This window comes from Phaethon aethereus (genome assembly GCF_964289735.1).
Source record: "Phaethon aethereus genome assembly, chromosome: 6".
NCBI lineage: Eukaryota > Metazoa > Chordata > Aves > Phaethontiformes > Phaethontidae > Phaethon > Phaethon aethereus.
The window spans coordinates 8,675,381-8,694,906 of record NC_138580.1 but is presented as its reverse complement, the minus strand read 5'-3'; the positions used below and the strand labels follow the sequence as shown (position 1 = coordinate 8,694,906).

At 38.8% G+C, this 19,526-nt stretch overlaps 1 protein-coding gene across 1 annotated transcript in view; it reads right to left on the bottom strand.

Annotated features, from left to right (window-relative positions):
• Positions 1–19,526, bottom strand: part of NCKAP5 (NCK associated protein 5) — a gene marked incomplete at its 3' end in the record, with an annotated part of 384,285 nt that overhangs the window by 137,831 nt on the left and 226,928 nt on the right. Inside the window, exon 5 of the mRNA XM_082001372.1 lies at positions 9,483–9,573. Within this exon, the coding sequence (XP_081857498.1) occupies positions 9,483–9,573 (91 nt within the window). The remainder of the gene's footprint in view (positions 1–9,482; positions 9,574–19,526) is intronic.

Sequence of the window (19,526 nt, the reverse complement as noted above, 5' to 3'; positions counted from 1 at the left end):
TTTCTTGTCTTCAGGTCCCCAGGTGAATGTCAGTCCTGGGTGTCAAAATGAACTACACTAATCGAGCGACCAAATATTGCTGTTGACACCATCCTGTCTTTGGAGAATGGATATTCACATTATCAACAGCACCCTTGCCTCTGGCACTTTGTCAGAAGCAAAATCGAAGACCACTCTGGGGGTGACTCTTCCAAGCCAGGTTTCAGGCACAGTGGTGGCAGGGCATTGAGGCAGTAGCTCATTGTGTTCATTGTTCTATTGCCTTTTCAAAATGGAAGATTTCAGCCACCCTGAATAGCAAAGTTATCAGCAGAAAAAAAAACTTGCTCTAGGAGCTAAGCTGTTCCTTCTTTATATGTGTGTATATGATATTATGAGAAGAATATGCAGTGTTATTTTTCATGCAGATACTCTCTTATAAATCGGTTCATTATAGCACCATACTTAAAGTAATAATCTTTCCTCCCAGGAAACCTATATGCAACATTTAAACCTTCCTGAAGGAGTTTGTAAGTATTAAAGTAACTACACTTGACTAAAGTGACAGTATTAAAATATCTACCTTTGACTGAAGTACAAACAAGCCAAACTACTCTGAAAATTAAATTCAGTAAATTTTATGTAACAGCAATTAAGGCAATAGAATTACTGTGGATTTAAATTGCTGGAAATAAGGCAATTTTTCTTCCCTTTGCAGCTCTTCACTTTTTTTTTTTTTTAATAATGTCTTTTCAGTACTTGGATGAAGGCCAAATTACTCTTTTTAATGAAATGGAAATCTTAGTGCAATTTCTTTTTTGTCACCAGAAAGTCTCCTAAGTACTTATATTTGTTGATCCAGTTTTCCATAGATGGTTTCTTTAGGGAATACCACAAATAAACTCAAAAGGACATACCTGAAGAAGAGTATTAACTAGTATTTTGGAATGACAGCAATGTATCAACTGACTAGTTCTCACCATAAGCACAATTGCAGAAGATGACCTAAGAAGTTAGCTGTGGGATTAGGACAAAAAAATTATAATATTCTTACATAACCAGGTAATTTTGTTTGCAAATGCCAGAGAACAGTTGGTTTTTCTCAAAACCTTGTCAAGAAAACTTCTGAAAGAAGCTCTGAATGCATCTTCTCACAAAAATAAAATGTTGGAATTATCATTCTGAATCAGATCAAAACTTCAGCTTTTCAAATATATTATTATAGTTTATATTAAATATATTTAACTGAAATTAAAAATACTTTTCTTGATTAGCAGTGCATATGCTTTCCAAAATAAATACACTGGTACACTGGTAAGTGCATTCTTCTGTTGAAATAATTTTCCAAGTCAGAATATTTGTGAATACAGCATAATCTCATTTTTTCCTCAGAAAATAAGCAATTTTTTTTTTTGCAACTTTTTAAAATTTTTAAAATGGCATTACTTTCTGCTGGTTTGAAAACATCAATTCATCACAGTTCAAAATGCAGATTGAACATCTTTTATGGAGATGTGGAAATACGGAGAGAGCAAGTAACTTGGCCATACATAAGACCTAACCCTGGAGTACAAATGAACACAAACTGTTTTTTCAACTTTTCTGTTCAAACACTTCTGTCACTAGACAACTGGTTGCAGTAAATGGTTTCTATTTATTATTTCATGTTCATTATCCTTACTCAGAAAACGCAAAGCATTAGATAGGTAAAAATACTGCTTATTTACTTGCCAGACCCTCTTGCCCAACCAGAACCTCTTCAACACCCGGCCAGGATGGGCAATGTTGTATCAGGTCAACAAAGCACATCTGGATCCTGACAGGGATCTGGATAGGCTACAGATAGGTAAGACCTCCTTATTAAAATCTTCTTTTGGTCAAGAGCCAGGAGTCACACTACAGACCTGGGAGCTCGAAAAGCAGCTGCCAGATGGGAAATGACAACACTTCCCTGGGGATCTCATTACTCTGCTGAGAAACAGAGCAGGGCTGGAAGTGGTGCAGGGTCCCACGGCAAGCATGCTACTGCAGCCCCGCAGGCTTGCTTTCTCACACAGCCAAACTGTGGGCTGCCCTCAGCCTGCATGCCCACACAGCCCTGCTGCTGGTGACCCTGACTGGACCTGCATGAGGAATACATGCAGATAAAGAGCAACAAGTTGACCTTTACATACAAAGATACCAGCATCTCTCCAAGCAGCAGATAGGTTGTCTTAAAACTGATAGTTGCTATAAACTCCAGGAGGTTTTTCCAGTCTCTTAGGACTACCAAGGAGACACATGTTAAAGACATGCTCTTTTCTCTCAAATACATCCCCTGAATTAGAAGAAAGGCAACCAGAAGAATACCATTAAGGGCAAGATGAAGGCTGCAGACAACCTGCTGTGCATAAATGGGAAGTCTCTGTATGCATTAGGACGACCTGTGGCAGTCAGGCTGTGAACCACATCATCATCTTGATTTCCAAAGAGTGTCTCTGACTTTCTGTTATGCCTGTTTCATATGAATAGGGTTCAGGCAATGTATATGGGCTGTTTTTTGTGGATTCATTCCAAAAGTAAAGAACTAGAAGATATAGCAAAAGATAGAAACACTATATTGTAGAAGAAAATCTAAATGTAGAATTAAAATCAGTATAATACATAGTAGTATCATCAAATCAGTCAGTCTTCACCTCTTGTTACTGTAGACATATAGAGGATTCTGGGAAGGAAAGAACACCTTGTTTTCTGAGAAACACACATATAAATGGCACATTTCAGTTATGAGACTTTGTTGTGTTAAACATAACTCCACTGCTTTGTTTCTGTATTACAATCAAAAAGGGAAAACTATTTACACATGTTCCCTGCAACAAAACTGCAATTTTGAACAGTGTCTGAGGAGCACCATCACTCACCTTTGGGAGCTAGAATTCAAACAATTTAGTTAAATATGGGAACAAATATTTATCAGAATCTTTGCACAGTGGTGGAAGTCTACTAGAAGAAAAGCCATAAGGAACTAGCTGTTACCGAGCTAGCCCTGGATTCCTCTGTATGGAAAAGCAGTTGAACAGCAAATGCTTGTGTCCTTGACAGTCTGGGATTTCTGGTGGAGCGTCCGAGAGTGCGGGTGGCTCCTCTTCTGTCCTTCTCTGGGAGACACAAAACTGCTAAGCTTTGCCTAGTAATATTCTCCTTAGTAGCTTAGGAGGCCTCATTGATGCAGTCTCCTGTGTGCACTTCCATTCCAGAGATATAAGTTTAATTTTAAGGCTATATTTCCTCTTTCTGCAAATAGAAGTTAGTATTAAAAATCCTATGTGGATTTCAGCTAGGGAATTCAACTAGTGCCTTTTTTTCAATTCATGGCCATGCCCCATCTATAAAATGTTACATATCAATGGCGTGAACATTAAACTTGTATAATTTTGAGTTAAGATAAAATTATATTGCCAATAGATTCAGTTTTTCTTCTCAAGAAAGAGCTGTTGACACCAACGGCTGTGCAAATTAGAAGTGACAGTCACAACAACTGTTCCACATTTGAGTCTCACAAAGCATGCAGACAAAAAATGGGTTGATCTGGCCAAGAATGCCACCTGAAATGTGCCTATATCATGTATATAGTCACACCTTTCTGACACCTGCTTTGGAAAGCAACTGGAAAAATGCTCCAGACTTTTTGACTGACAGCTAGAAGTCTTGCAGGACTGGAATTATTTTATCTTCATATTGAAGTTACCAGTTTTGAGCCTTTACAAATAAATGTTCTTTCTTAGCTTTGGATAAGGCAGGCACATGTACATGTATTTATATCCAGCAAGAAGGCAGGAAATGGAACTGAACTTTCTTATGTTTAAAGCCACTCCTCCCATGAAACTACAGTGCAAGTAAGTTGATTGCACTGGTGACAATGGTCTGCAAATGGGACAGATGTCCGCCATGAAGCTATGTGCCATTCTTCTCCTGGTGCACACTAAAGCCTGAGAAATCTCTTCTGAAGTCATTACTTCTCAAAATCTTTTCATCCCTCCAGAGTGAGAAAAAGAACAGAGCTGAAACATAGTCATAGCTCTTACTGAGCAAGAAGACCCCATCCAAATGCTTAGGCTGCAATTGCTCAAACTGTCTGCTACCACTTTGATGTCAGTGTAGTTACATGGGTGCCAAAATGAGCAGTGAAGCAAAAATGATACAGGACACATACCACTTTCAGAAAGAAATGGAAGGACTCAAGCTGCTCTTCTCTGCTGCATCCAGGACCAAAGAAACCTAAAAGTGCCCTACTATTAAGGTCACCTATAACCGCCACTGGGTCTTTGAGCCAGATTTGGTGTAGACTCAACAACACTGACCTCAGCACAGGGATCATTCATCTGGACAAACCCCCTGCCCTGTTATGCATATCCTTCCCCTCTTGAATTTGTAGTCAATCTCTGAAGATCCGCATGTTCCACTGTGCTGCTAAAAAGTAGTCTAGATGATGTCAGCTGGTGAACAAGCACAGAGACACTCTGCACTAGCACAGAATTGGAGGGACAACTGGGCCTGTTAGATGGGGTCGGTTTCAGGCTAAAACCCAGAATTCCAGTTCCTGATGATCAAAAGAATGTGCCTGGTCCCCACAGCAGTATTTGTGAGTGTAAATCTCAAAGAAGGACAGGTTCTGAAAAGGTGACAACCACTGTAGCAATGAGTTTTTATTTCCTAGGTTTTTCATACGAATTCACCTATCAAAATCCCTAAATTCCCAACAGCAAAAACTCACTTCCATATTTTTTAACACAAGAGAGGATAGCCCTGCTTGAAGATCATCCAAGCTCCACTTTGAAATTGATTGCTTTTCTGTTAAAAGTTTAGAAGGAAATATGAATTTTTTTTTTATCTCTTCATTATCTGCCTCAGTACTTATAACAATGCCTGTTATCACAAAAGCAGGAGTTCATATACATTGATGACATCTTAAATATACACAAGATTAAATGATATGTTGTCATCCTCTTTTTACAGGCAAAGGTTAAAAGATGGACAGATAAAGTGAATTTGTCCAACGAAATGAAGAAATTTGTAGCAAACTAAAGAACACAGTTCTTTAAACAGCACATTGTCCTTCCTCTCCGATGTGACTGCACCATGTCTGTCACATATTGACAATTGCAGAATTATAACAAATTGTGAACTTACAACAAACTCTCTTCCTCATCTATTTTGATCACTGTGTACTGACATAAAGTCAAAAGGAGTTAAAAAAAAACTTGAAAGACTTTGAGTGAGCTATAATCAGGTAACACTCTACCTAGATATCCAGTACCATGATCAAACAAGAAACAGACTCTAGTTTTTTATATCCAATTCGCTAGGACAAGCTTAGAATCATAGAATAGAATCACAGAATGATTTAGGTTGGAAAAGACCTTTAAGATCATTGAGTCCAACCACAAACTTCAGAAGGAAAATCTGTGGGGTGCTTGTTTTAATGTCTTGGGTTCAAGTACTGCCTGCAATTATTCCTGGGAATCACTCTCTCTTAGATAAAGTACTTGTGTCTTGAATGAGAATAATATCAATATATGAGGTATTGGTTTGCCCTTTCATGGTCTTACTTTTAGGTGGACAATGCCTCTTGGAAGCATCATAAAAGCTCTTACATACTAAAGCCTTTCAGTCAAGTAAACTTTTAAGTAAGATACACGATGGTTCACAGCAATTCAAATCACACATATTCTTGTCTACATTTACATGAGCATTCATTATAAATCTCACAGTTATTATGTAAAATGATAACAAAGGAGAATTTTAACTACAACCCTGCTTGTAAATTCATTTACCTTAAAGAAATCACGTCATCCATCTGTAAGTTCAGCAAATTAAATTCCTATAGGGCAGCTAGCTCTAGAGAAAGCGTTAGAATATTTTGCTTCAAGTAAGAATCCCAGCAAGACCTAACACAATGTTGCAATAATACTGCACGTTCTGGGCTCCATCTTATTATTATTCTTCTAACATGATCACTATGCAACATTTAATGTTCATTAGCAAGAATATTTATTCTGGAGTCAGACGTATTGATATTATAATAAGAACTCAATTTCATACATCCCAGAACAATAATTAGATTTGTAAAAAACAAATACATAGATAATGGTCAATAGATCAAAAGCATTTATTGCACAGCAGTATCTTTTATGACTATTCAGGTATTAATTTGAACAGGCTTCACTCACTAAAACTAGCTTACTGTGATGTCAGAGAATATGGGACATATGTTAAGTCACACTGGAGATCGCTTGGTCATGTCCTCAGTTCTTATGAAATGTATAGTTCTTATGAAATGTGAATCTGCAGTAAAATCTGATTCTCTGTTGCACTGAGTACTGATCATATCATTCTGATCATATCATAATAATCACAGAGAACAGGAATGATCCAGAATATGTTCTATAAGGTAACTGTTTAATTGTAATGGATGGCTTTCAAAACAATGGTAGTAATTATACATTCAATAAGTTTTGTGTATGATTATGAAGATATATATCTATCCCATATCTTTTTCTCACGTGTTAGCTCGCACCTATACTCTACTTACAAACACAGGATCATAACATGGTTATCATGTTCCCCAAAACCTGAACACATCAGTGTTTTTAACATTACCTAGGTTGTACATACAAGTTCTATTCCCATTTGTGAATTATCCTTATAAATAGATCAAAAAACTGTCTAAATGCATTTGGAAAGATACAAATGAAATGCTTCAACTGCAATATTGATGCCTCTTGCCAAACCTGGGCACAGTATTTGCAGTAAAATTCATCATATATTTAGATGACATGTTTGTCTGTGATTTCCACACAGTTGGTTTCAATAACATATTAATGATTCATATAATGCTTTATTAATGTGTTTTCCATGTTAAAATACTTTGTAAACAATTCAGACCACAGATTCTTTGCCAAGTATTTGCTTTGAAGATTCTTTGCTTTCAGGTATTAGCTCTTACTACATGTGGTTGTTGCCTAAATCACACTGCATAGTCTTTACATACTTTACTTTAGACAAACACACATCAAGTGAACCCATTTCTGACCTGCACAGCAGATAGCCATAGGAGGGAAGGAATGTGCTGTTTTGCATGTTAATAGAGCCATTCCTTGAAATTCCCAGAAAACAAAATATTTGTTCAGAAGTTTGTCATAAACGAGAACAAAAGGGATGTGAGGATGAATGAGTCAAAAAGACATTCAGAAAAAATGCAGCGTTCATGGTCCCATATTTTTGACCTGTTTTACCCATCACAGACTGGTAAATGATGCAGTAGCCTAGCTATTCCTCCAGGAAAGGAGGAATTGCTTTTGAGTGATGAATTACAAAAAGAAATTCGTAAGCAAAGAAAACTGCATATTGGCAATATGGAAGAAATTAAAATTGGTAAAAAACAAGCTGACTTCGATATCATGAGCGAAAATGTTCCCAAGAACAAGAAAAGAACAGGAAGAGAAGGAAGCTGTTATGCAAATGTGGAATACAAGATTTAAAATAATCCTAGAGTAACAGGTATATGGGTGCTTTAAGGTCCTGGGACAGATGGCTTCACTCTGTAAGAGACCTAGGCTCAGGTTTGGGGAATCATCCCTGACTACCACCTCACAGAGTCAAACAAAACCCCATGTCCAAAATGAAGGGAAAAAAAAGGTTAGACAGAAGTTTCCTAGGTGGATGGTGCTGTTTACTAGAGCTGAAGGGAAACCAAGAACTGTTCTTATTAACTGGGCAGAACTGCCTTGTTCTTCTGTTGGTCAGAAAATAAAAGCAAGAGATTTTACACTGACCACACCACGGTACCCATTCTCCTGGCTGGCAGGAGACAAGAAACGCCTATGTCAGTATGGCCCCAAAGGAAAAAAACAAACCACTGCAAAACAAAACCAAATTCTCTCTTTTTTCAAAAATTAAGAAACAAACATGGAGGAAAAACCACGTAGAAATATACAAGCACTGAAATCGGAATGACTAGTTTATCTCCCCTCTAGGAGAGCAGCACACAAATTTCAAACTTAAAAAAGACTCCATCGCTAATTTTTTTCCAGCTCAAAAGAAAAATAAAAAGCACCCAAACCCTCAGTTTAACTGAAACCAAAATACTTTATTGCTTTTCTTGTTGAAAGTGCAAAAACAAAACCCAAAGAAGCTAAAACCTAATTGTGGTATCACCTTACTGTGGGTTAGTGGATAATAAAATCATTCCAGATGTCTGTTATAAAAGGATGGACAGGTAGTCCACCCGAAGGAGAGACTGACACCAAGCCCACTTCAGAACACCCACTGTATGGTGGCAGGAGTGAGCAGGAAGTATTGATTTAAAGTCTGAACCAAGAGGAAGGAATTGAGTTTCCTTTTTGCATCCAAAAGGGTAGTGAGTAAAATATAGATGCTTTTATCACCAGTTTCTAAAAGCACAATGTTCTATTATAACTTCAACAAAAACTTTAATTTGTCCTGAAATTAAATTTTACAGGCTATCATTTTAACAAGAAAAATTGATTATTTTGGAAGGTTAATCTAAAAGATTCTTTTCCCTTCAATCCAGGCTTAAAATGAAAATTTAATTAGAGTGATAAATATCCTTTAATATACGTTTTCGTTTCGCTATATGGCTGTATTTTTGATCCATCAGTTGTAAGAATGGACTAATACAACTAGAATTTTTGAAAAGTGTTTTATCTGAAGGCTGACTACCTAGTATAGACTTTAATATATTATTTGTGCATTTTATATCTTTACAAGGAACACTTATTCTGTTTAAAAGGATACAGGATAGAACTGACTTCATTAAGCTTTTTTTTTTAAACAATTTATGTGTATTAACTGGGATGTGTCTCATCCCTGTTTCCAGACATTTAACAAAGGCTTTCCACCACCTCAGGTTCACTGCTTCCAGAATACATCAGTACATTAGGAAAATATAAAACTCTCCTTTCTTACAAACAGAATAAACAGACTTGGTTCCCTCTGAAAAACCTCTAAAATCTTTGCTCCTAAATTCTGAGACTCTCTCTACCCCAAGTGAGGCTGATAAAACGTACTTGCCACAAGCAACGATAAGAAGCTATGGAGCTTGATATGGAAATCCCACACCCAGTAAGAATATGTGTGGATAAAATTATCCACCACAATCTGAAGGTCAAGTCGTCAAAGGCATCTATGTTTTCTACAGATGCTGGAATATATTACTTAAAATATTAAGTGTTTTAATAAAGTCTTCAAAAATAGTTTCTCTGACCCCTGTTAACTGTGAGGAGCAACAACTGCAGATAACACAAGGACAATAAAAATGAAAAACCTTAAACTGTGGTGTGAGAACACCTGCAAAAATGTAGATGGTACCAACCACCACTAACAAGTATTCACAGCTAATAAACAAATAGAGGAAACAATGCCAGACATATCTACCGCAGTAGTGCAATTCTTGTTTTAAAGAACACTTTTATCACAAGAAACAGGTAATAAGTCACTAATACCTGATATACCTTCATGATATTGACAGTTCCTTCTCCATTCTGGCCTGGGGATCCTTGGCTCTGTAGCAGGTTTCTCACTGTCTCCTCCATTCTAGAGAATCAAAATATTTATAAAAGTCAACTGTATGGAAAAAAAATTAAGAGTTGCATTCAGTGTTTTTGTTCTTTACAAGAGCCTAATGCATCTGTGGCTACCATGAAATTAATATTTAAATACAATCCTGGTCTTATAATGTTCTCATACTCCATGTTATGAATAACACATTAAGGGCACTCTTTTATCTTTTGAATGTGCACAGTAATTAGTTGTATTGTTAAAATCCTACTGGAGCTCAGTTACAAAAATTAAAAACAAATGTGTGCAAAAGACATCACCTTGTCAATGGTGTAACCAAATACCATGATAAAATTACTGTCATTTAGGAAGAAAATCAGTCAGATTAAAAAAACCCACAACCTGCTGTATTTCTAGCCAATTGTCAGTTTTGTGCAATTTAGACAGACTGTCAAATACATTACTAGTATTTACTCTCTCTGTTATAGGTGCAGCAGTGTGTGCCAGTACATTTGTTTATAGAGGCACAGCTGCTGAACGCATTCACCCTTCTCTGCCCTTTCAAAGGGATGTAAAAAGCAAGTGTAGGCTACAACCTGGTACTACCATATCATGAAAACATAATCAGCTTCAGTTCCATCAGTGAAAGAAAGAAGGTTTGCACTTTCATTTTAGACAGTTTTAACCGACACCAGCAAAAGTTGTCTTTGATCTACATGCATTCATCAAGCATGTTAAAACTGATAAAAATGCTAAAGCTCCTGAATGGAAGCTGAACAGAATAAAGAGTTCTGCTCCTTTGCACAATAGGACTGCTGAGAATAATGGAAGCCACCTGTGAAACTCTGGTCCCATTCAACGTAGATCAGAAACTAAATCCCATGGACTTAGGAGATGTCACTGAGGCTGACCACAAATAAAGGGTCTGGGTTCTATAGCTGGTTTCAGCTCTCTGAGTGTGGGTAAGAAGAGTATGGGTAAGAAGAGGAAAGGGATCAAAAGCCAGAGAAGCAGTGATGGACACAATAACAAAGATGCTAGGTTTCACAACAAAAATTGCTGAATGCCAATTCTAGTCAAAGGTCCCCACACTTCTCCCTGCTCCCCACCTCCTCACTCAAATTCTCACCCCTGTACAGCTTCTTCTTCAGCTGTGAGGATGCAACACTTTTTCTCACCCTCCCTTTCATGTTTTCTGTTCTTTTCCTTTTAAGCTCTCCCAGTCCCTTGACATAGTTGGAAAAACAGCCCAGCTGGAACAGGGGCTGGAGAAGGGAAAACTGCTGTGGCACAGGTGTGTGGGTGATGTGAAGGCAGGGGAGGGAGAAGAATACCTTAAGCCATATTGCCAGAGAAGCTGTATATTAAAACTGTGACCTTGAAAAAAGAGCCAGTATTCCTAGGCATATCAGACCAGAAACTGCCTGCTGTTGTTTATTTCTACTGTGTTTAGGGAAACATGACTTTTGTGTACCATTCTTTGCAAATGCAATTGAGCAGAAGAATTACTCATAGCATATCAATGTTTTTTTTAATTTCTAAGGTAACAATCCAGCGAGACAGCAAATATTAGCTAACTGCTCTGGCCAAAGGCCAGTAACATTATGTTTTATATAAGTCTCATAGTCTTTCTGTTCTTTCAGTCTTATGAGAATGAATGGTATTGCCTAATTTAGCAATAATATGATGTTTTGCTAGGTTTTCTCCTTTCGAGTCAGCCAGCTACGCTACTTTTTGAGAAGTTGACACTGGGTATTCATTCTACTCAGATGAACACTGACATTTTACTTATTCATATGATGGGGTTTTGTCACTGATGTGCAGACTTCTACATTGCCAGAATGCCCACAGAATAGTTGGACCATCTGTTGACCAAATGTGAATAAAAACAAGCCAGCTCTAATCTCTAGTGCAGACAGTGGTGCAGTTTTTCTGTGGCAGATTGGAACCATTTCTGCTCACAGGCTGACCTTAATCAGATGCCTTTTACAGAAAAGAACAAATCATTTTAGTTCATAACATAAATTCCTGTGCAGTTTTCACTGAAAGATTTCATTTCTTAACATGTTCATAATTTCGTTTTAAAATTAATAATGTAATAGGATTCTTAATTATTGTGTTTATATATGCATACACAGTTCCAGCTCTAGTCCTCCATAAAGTTCTTACAAATCAACAAACAATTAATCAGTTAAACCAGCTCAGAAAAATTATGAAGAATTCTTCAATAGGTCATTTCAGCTTCCGTGAAATTCAGACGGTCTGTTTTGGACAACAGGCCCATCTTGTCAAACAGCCTTATACGTACTGGCGAGCACACAGTGTCATGTGGCAATTAGAAACACCTCCCATCAGCACTCAGATTTCTATGCAACAGAATAATCTTCGTAACATGGTGAAGAGCTCAGTTAAACACAGCTGAGACTTCTATTGTTTTGTTGTTTGCAGCTACTATAAAAGCTTGTAAGAGTTGACAGCCATAAAGCTGAATTGAAGGCATAACAGAGACACTATGTGGTCATGTCACTATAAAACCAGCACTGGGAGGATCTTACAAGCTTTAGGTACTCATGGAATATCCGAAAAAGGAACGAGAAAACTAGTTTCTGTTAAACAAGGAGGTAAAATATGTTTACAGCCTAATTTACTGCAAAGCTCTGATGGCCAGTGCTCTTACAGTTTATAAGCTGCTGCTTCTTCACTAGCACCCCAGTTGTCCATTTTTAGGAAGGACTGCTTAACCAAACACGGCACAGGATAATAATTGAGACTTGTTTCTTATAAATTAGAATCTTTGAAGCATGAATTCATGGCACCTTAACTGAAAAGCAATTGTTATATTATGATCTATAATATCTCTGCAGTGACAGTACATGCCAGAAGGATTTAGTATAAATTCTTTCAAAGAATGCAAGGATAGTTGAGCCTCTACAAATTTAACTTGAAATCCCATGTTTTGCTCCCTGAACAAGGACATGTAAATTTTGGAAGTGAAGCAGAAAAATTAGGAGCTTTATGAAAAAGCTATTGCTACACACCAACTTACATTTTCCTCCTTTCTGGTAACCACAAAAGGTTATCTTCTCTTGATCATGACTCTAATATCCTAGATGGAACCACTCCAACTTCAAGCACTTGCCAAATACATCTAGAATAGCTATCCCACACACATGTATTCTGCCTGCTTGCTGGCCTATGCTAAAAAACCTGTTTTGCCAAGGATTCTGTGCATCTTATGTAACCATCAAGCTGCTACAACCTGCAAAAACAGTCTCTAAAGCTCATCATTCCCGAGTCTACATTCTTCAATCACTATTTAAGAACACTTATTTTCCCCTTTCTTTAGTGTTATATTACCATCTATTCACCTGAAGCATCTCATTTAGTACCATTAAACTTTTTGTTACACCTATTAGTTTAAAAGAACATTGAAGTTTTCTTAAAACTGAAGTGTTCCTTTCAATTTTTCTTTTTTTAAAAAGCTGTTTTCTTTAGGGGAATAACAAATGAAACCCATGTTTGACAGAAGCTTCTTAAGTTTCTCGACAAAATGTCAGTTTAGAGTAGGGAAACAGTCCTTCACCAGTCCTAACCTAAGGATAACTTTCTCAAAGCATAAAACAGAAGAAGATATAAGGCACTCTGAAACCAGAATCTGTTCATGGAATATAAGAGTTTAAGGAACACAAAATATTAATGCTACTGTGGAAAGCACTGTCAAGATTTCATCTGGAATATTATCTGCAATTACGATCACCAGTGTTCAGGAGCAGCTCATTCAGAGGGGATTTGGTGAAGAGACAGCTCTGAGGTTGCTTAGAGGAATTGAGAGTCTATGTCATGAGAAGAAACTAAACAACTTATCTTGCTGAACTTAAGAGACCAAGGGCTTACACAGGTATGACTTCCACAAAAGAATCAGTGAGAAAAAGTAAAATGGGAAAGAAAACTACACATCAACCTACGGTCAATCATTGACAAAACAAGATGGGAATATAATGATTACAAATATTTAGGCTGGAATTAGGACGTTTTCAATAATTGAAATAGTGAGACTCTGAACCAGCCTGCCAGGTAGAGTAATGGGATGAGAAACCTAAACAGTTTTAAGGCAGAGTTGAGCAGTTTATGAAATTAATTACTCATCAGGGTCAAGAGCCAAGGACTTGAATTTATGATCCACAGACCCTTGCTGCTATTCCTCCTGAAACAAAATCAGTCATTCCTACATTTAAAAAATGTAATTTGTCCGGTGCTGTTGAGAGAATACCAGGAAATCAATCCAACTGCAACATACAGTTATTTATTTTGGCTTTGTTTCTGTGTGTGTTCCTGGGCAAGGGGGGCAGAGGAATCTGCAGAAGAGGAAACATCATTCCCTGCCCAGGAATCACCACAAGGGCACAGAGGCTCAGGTCTCCCAGATGGCAGAAGGAAGCTTCCTTGGTATTTTTGCTGCAACTTCAAATCTTGCCTGGAAGCTAGGACCTGCCTGCAAGGACCCACCAAACTGTAGGAGACTTGCTTTTAAAGCTTCTTGTCATGCTTCTGGCAGTTCTGCTGCCTCCATCTCCTGCTTGGCCCCGCTGCTGCAACTCATGGCATGAGTCAGAGTACAGTTTCAACCAGGCCAGGTGAGACAGACCCTGCTGGGGTTGATGCATCACTGCTAGGCAGTTAGGTTCCTGACTTTCCTCTCAATTTTCTCAGGACCATCACCTTCATAAATGGGCACCTCCTTTGTGCCATCCCCCAGCAATGCTGGGACATGGTCAGAAAACCTGCCTGCTTTGTGCCTCTCCCAGTTCTTTCATTTCAAGTGGACCAAAGCCATAGGCTATTATGTTGGGGTCTTCCCCAAGAACAGATTTGAAGACCACACAGGAATTAATCTTCCCTCAAATACACTAATTCAAGGAGGCAGAAGAGTTCTCTCAGCCCCCTAACTCTGCAGAACCATCCCCATACATTTCCCACTTCCCAAAAAGGCCCCTTTCAGCTAGGTTTATTGATTCCCTTCCTTGAGAGAGTGTCTCTCAGTTTGACATAGTAATTTCACACATGAGGAAGATTTTCTCTGACCAGCCTCCCCACTGTGTAGGACATGCCTTTATGCTCTGTCTCACTGCACAGGAAACCCATTGTCTTCTCCAGTTCTTTGTAGCATATCCCTTAGAGGAGCCTGCTCTCCCCAGACCTAAAATCTTTCCTTGACAGAGTAAGTTTCCCTTAGAAAAAATTCTTCCTTTATATCCTAATCTTTGACTCTCCTTCTAGCACATGGAATAAATACCCTCCATAGCCCATGCTCTCTGTTCAGCTGTGTCCCACACAGCCCTTTTTAGGATTCTTCCTCCAAGGGACAGGTAGCTTGTAGTTGCTCCAGCTCTAGAAGGTGCATGACAGTTTCAACTCCTTCTCCCTTGACCTACTTCCTTCGATTTCCACAGGCTGGCAAATACCTTTTGCTAGGTGCTATCACCATCCCTTTTAATCACCCTCAAGCTGAGGTAACAGTACTTAGTGGTGATTTATTTCAAAAGAAATTCTTGTCACAAGAATTCCTTCAGCTTGATACTGACTTGCAGTCTTACAGAAATGTGTCCAAAGGTTTCTATAGACTCTTACTGCAACAGCTCAGGTGTGTATTTCAGTTTTTTCCTCCTCTTCACACCATGTAGCACGTGCACAACTCTTTAAAGTCTTAGACAAAAATATCAATAACAGATCTTTCTCCATCTTTAGCTTAACTTACTTCTGTGTAATCAAAATTCTCAGGTGGGTATTTTCTTCCAGCTCCTATCTGTGAGACTGTGAAGCTTCCCTGCCTCTCTCCTGGGCAGTGTCTGGCTTAAGTGTCTTGACTTCTATTTTTAGTTCTAGCCTCCTTGGAGATGTGGCCTGGGTTTCAGCTCCTTGAGCTGTCTGATCCCTCCATATCATCTGATCACAGACGAAGGAACCAGTTCTCATGTGGTTTCTCAGTTCTTTCAGCTCTTGGTTTACCTGTGAACCAGCTGCTATTTTTGCCAGCTGGACTTCGGTTGTCTCTTTGGACACTGCAATCTGTCTGACTTTGGTAGCAGACTTCTGTGCCTCAGTCCAAGCCTTCCAGCTCTTCCTCGAAACCCATAATCCAACCAAACAAAAAGCTTCTCTCAGCTCCCAGATAAATTTTATTTACTTACTGATACGCAGTTTTGAACTTCAGGTTTGGGGTTATGTGCATCTCACTTCCCTCACCACTCCGTTCAAAGCTCTGCCAGGGATCAGGTTAGACTTTCTCCTTACAGTGAGTTCCTCAAACTACCAAAAGGCTTCAAAGTAAACAAATACACACACACACCCCCAAATAAAAATATGCAAATTTTAGATTAAGCACCAGATTTTTTTTAACAGAGAAAAAATCAAAGTGGCTTTACAAGACATATCAGAAACAAAAAAGCTCATCAAACAGCAGTTCCTGTTCAATGCATCATTGTGTCTTTCCTTCTACCTGGTTTCAATCAAATTAGTGGCGCTCTGAACTGCAAACTCTGCTTACTCTCCTCTGGCCCTAAGGATTTCCACAGCTCTAGACATGGCTGCCTGCTCTCCTCAGCTCTCCCTCTGATCTGCAGGCTCATCTCCAGCCTGTGCGGTGGCCTGCCAGTCACACCTACAGCCCTGAGACCCTCTGCTCTCCTCTATGAGCCATGGTGATCCCCAGGAGGAAGCAGCCCCTCCAACCCAGGGCTATATGCAAGCCTGCTGTTCTCAGTGCACCCACTGCAGAGAGCCTGCAGCATGCTTGTTAGGCCATTGCTTCAAACGGCTAGGTAGCCAGGAGACAGACACAAGCTTCTCCAAAGAATTTAGATATTGAAAAGGGATTAAAAAAAGCAAAAAGAAAAGTGTGAGCAGATATGTGATAAACTTAAAGGAGAACTGACAGATGGGAAATGCTGGGGCTTTAAACCCCAAGGGGTTTTCTCTGCATTTTCAGTTCTGCTTAGGATACATTGGTACATGCCTTATGGCAGTATGCTGGGCAAAGCCTACAGAATGCACAATATCCATCCTTAGTATTTCAGTTGGAAAATAAAGTAATAATATCCTTTATAATAGCAACAGAAAGACACACATATAATGTATAATTTATGTTTCTATTTTCTGTTCATCAGTTCAGGTGCTTATCAATCCAGAAGTACCAAGGCAAATTCTCCTCCTGCGGCACCACCACATCCCTTTCCCCACTATTGGCTCCGAGCAGCCAGTTCAACCCTGTGGCATTCGCTAGTGGCAAATCCAGACTGCACAAGCCATGCTCTTTTCACATACTCATGCTAAACCCTCCTTCTAAAAACAAACTCAAAGCATACTCAAACTTTTGCCTGAAGGGCAAGCTATCTAAAAAAGAGTAGCACATAAAATAAAGTACTTTGTGCATGATGAGGGCAACTATTGCAAGGCCATGCTGGAATGAAACAGGTCTCAAGCTCTGTTTACATGAGTGGAGAAGGATCCTTCTTTCGGCTGGACGACCTCATCAGGTGCTCTGTCTGCTAGACCATACCACCACTTGAAAATTACACAGAACTGAAAGACTGAGCACCACATTTACTTAGTTGAACCACTGACCACTGAACCCACTGGGAATTTTCAAGGTATCCTTAAAATAACATGAGTGTTGCAGCCTTTCAGTACTTAAAGGGGGCCGATAAGAAAGATGGGGAGAGACTTTTTAGCAGGTCCTGTTGCAATAGAAGGGGTAATGGTTTTAAACTGAAAGAGGGTAGAATTAGACTAGATATAAGGAAGAAATTTTTCAAATGAGGGAGGTGAAACCCTGGCACAGGTTGCCCAGAGAGGTGGTAGATGCCCCATCCCTGGAAACATCCCAGGTCAGGTTGGCCAGGGCTCTGAGCAACCTGGTCTAGTTGAAGATGTCCCTGCTCATTGCAGGGGGGCTGGACTACATGACCTTTAGAGGTCCCTTCCAACCCAAACTATTTTATGATTCTATGATTCTATGAGCCCTGAGACTTAGATAAGTAGGGTAGGATTTTGAAAGACCTCAGCATTGGCGTGTCACTGCTCCCACAGAAATCTGAATTCTGTTATCACACAATGGCAGACCTGACATTTCTCTGAAAGTGCTCTACGTACCACCTGAGCCAGGAAACGTTGGAAATGTTTTCATTGCCTCTTTCAGCCATACAGATTTCACTCATCAAACTTATACCTACAGCAAAAAGCTCCTGAACTCCAACAGAAACCAGTGGTAATGTTTATTTCTGTGTTGACAGATAGACAAATGCCATACGGACTGTATGGGTGTTCTCCTTCACCAGCTCCGTGTATGATTTTGTAAATTACAGGCATGGAGGATTAAACAAAAAAAACAGCCCAAGACTAAACCTCACAGAAAAGCTTCTCATGGGGAATTGAAAGGATATTGAGATATCTTCATTAACTATAAGTGGATAGAACCAGACACATACATATAGAAAGCTAATTCTTGTGTCAGCTTAAACATACGCTCCTAAGTTCAAACTTTGTTCATGCTGGAGGCACCAGAAATGCTCAGTGTTTCAGCATAATTAAAAGCATCAGAAAAATTAGAGACACCTATACAATCAGACTGCAAGTATTTCCAACTTAATTTTTTTTTTTTTACTTTTTTCTTATTTTCTACATTTTAAACAAATATTTGTTTTTCCATATTTGCAAATACATACATGGACAGATATACCTACCAGCTCCTCCAAATACACATACTTAGTTTTGCATATAGGCACCCTGATACAGACAACCCACTATTGCTTTAAATTACTTACAAGAATGTAAAGCCACTCAAAACTGAAGTCTTGTTCAATTCTGAGTCACAGCTCCAAGGTGGTACCAAGACCACCTTGACATAGCTACATAAATTTCTATGTGTTTCCCATGAATAGCAAAGATGCTATGTGGAGGGAGACAGCTTTTGTGAGGTCCAAGTAGGTACAAGAGAAATGCAAGATGAAAATGAGGTCTATCATCAACGAGCATTTGCAGAACCCTCCACAATGGAAACAAGCTATTCTTACACATTGATACTACAAAGCCCATTGTGAGGCTTTCTGGCTCAGACTGCACAGTGTTGTTGTGGTAGACACCCACCTGTGCTGTCCAGAATACAGACAGCAGCTGGAAGAAAGTTAAAAAGAGGACTTTTTTTTTTCCTCTGCAGAAATGATAATTATTTGTTTTCAGCCTCTCAACTCCCCACTGAAGGTCTTCTCAGGCCATTGGATTCTGGACTCCAATCTTAAGCTCTACATAATATAAAGTTATTGCATTCTCCTCATAGCTCCACCTTTGCAAATCTTATAGGAGTTTTGAGACAGTTCCACTGTTGTGAGCAATACCCTGCGAAGACAGGTGGATATGGTTTTCTACAAGTAAAATCCCAACTTCACTTTCCACTTTTTTAACTTACACAATGTCTGGGAAATCCATTTCAAAGTATTGATATTTTCCAATTAGTGAACAACTGTAATAAAAATCCAAGGATAATCTATCACAAAGTTGAGTCTGTTCTTCTAACTGACAAATCACACTAGCTTTAATTATTATAACTCACTAGGTGCTAGTAAACATGGTTATTCTATCAGAAAGATCAGTCATGTGAGGCCTTGTCCCAGGATATACTAAGTTCCCACTCGTAAGAAGTCTGAGGTCCACAGCTTTTGTGCTGTGAATATGCAGGTTAACATAATATACTGTGTTTTCATCTTACAGGTGAACAAACTGACGTACAGCATGGTTAACCACCATGGCCAATTAGTGATCGTTAGAACCCAGGATGCCAGCTGTTCACCCTGGTAGGTCTAAGCAGCAGATGACATGTCCCCTCTATATCGTTTTGTTGGTATGATTGTACAAATCTTCATCTCTTTCCATCAGTGATCTGAGCTCTGTACCTTAAAAAAGCATTCAGTAACTTCAAATAAATCTGCAGTTTTGCT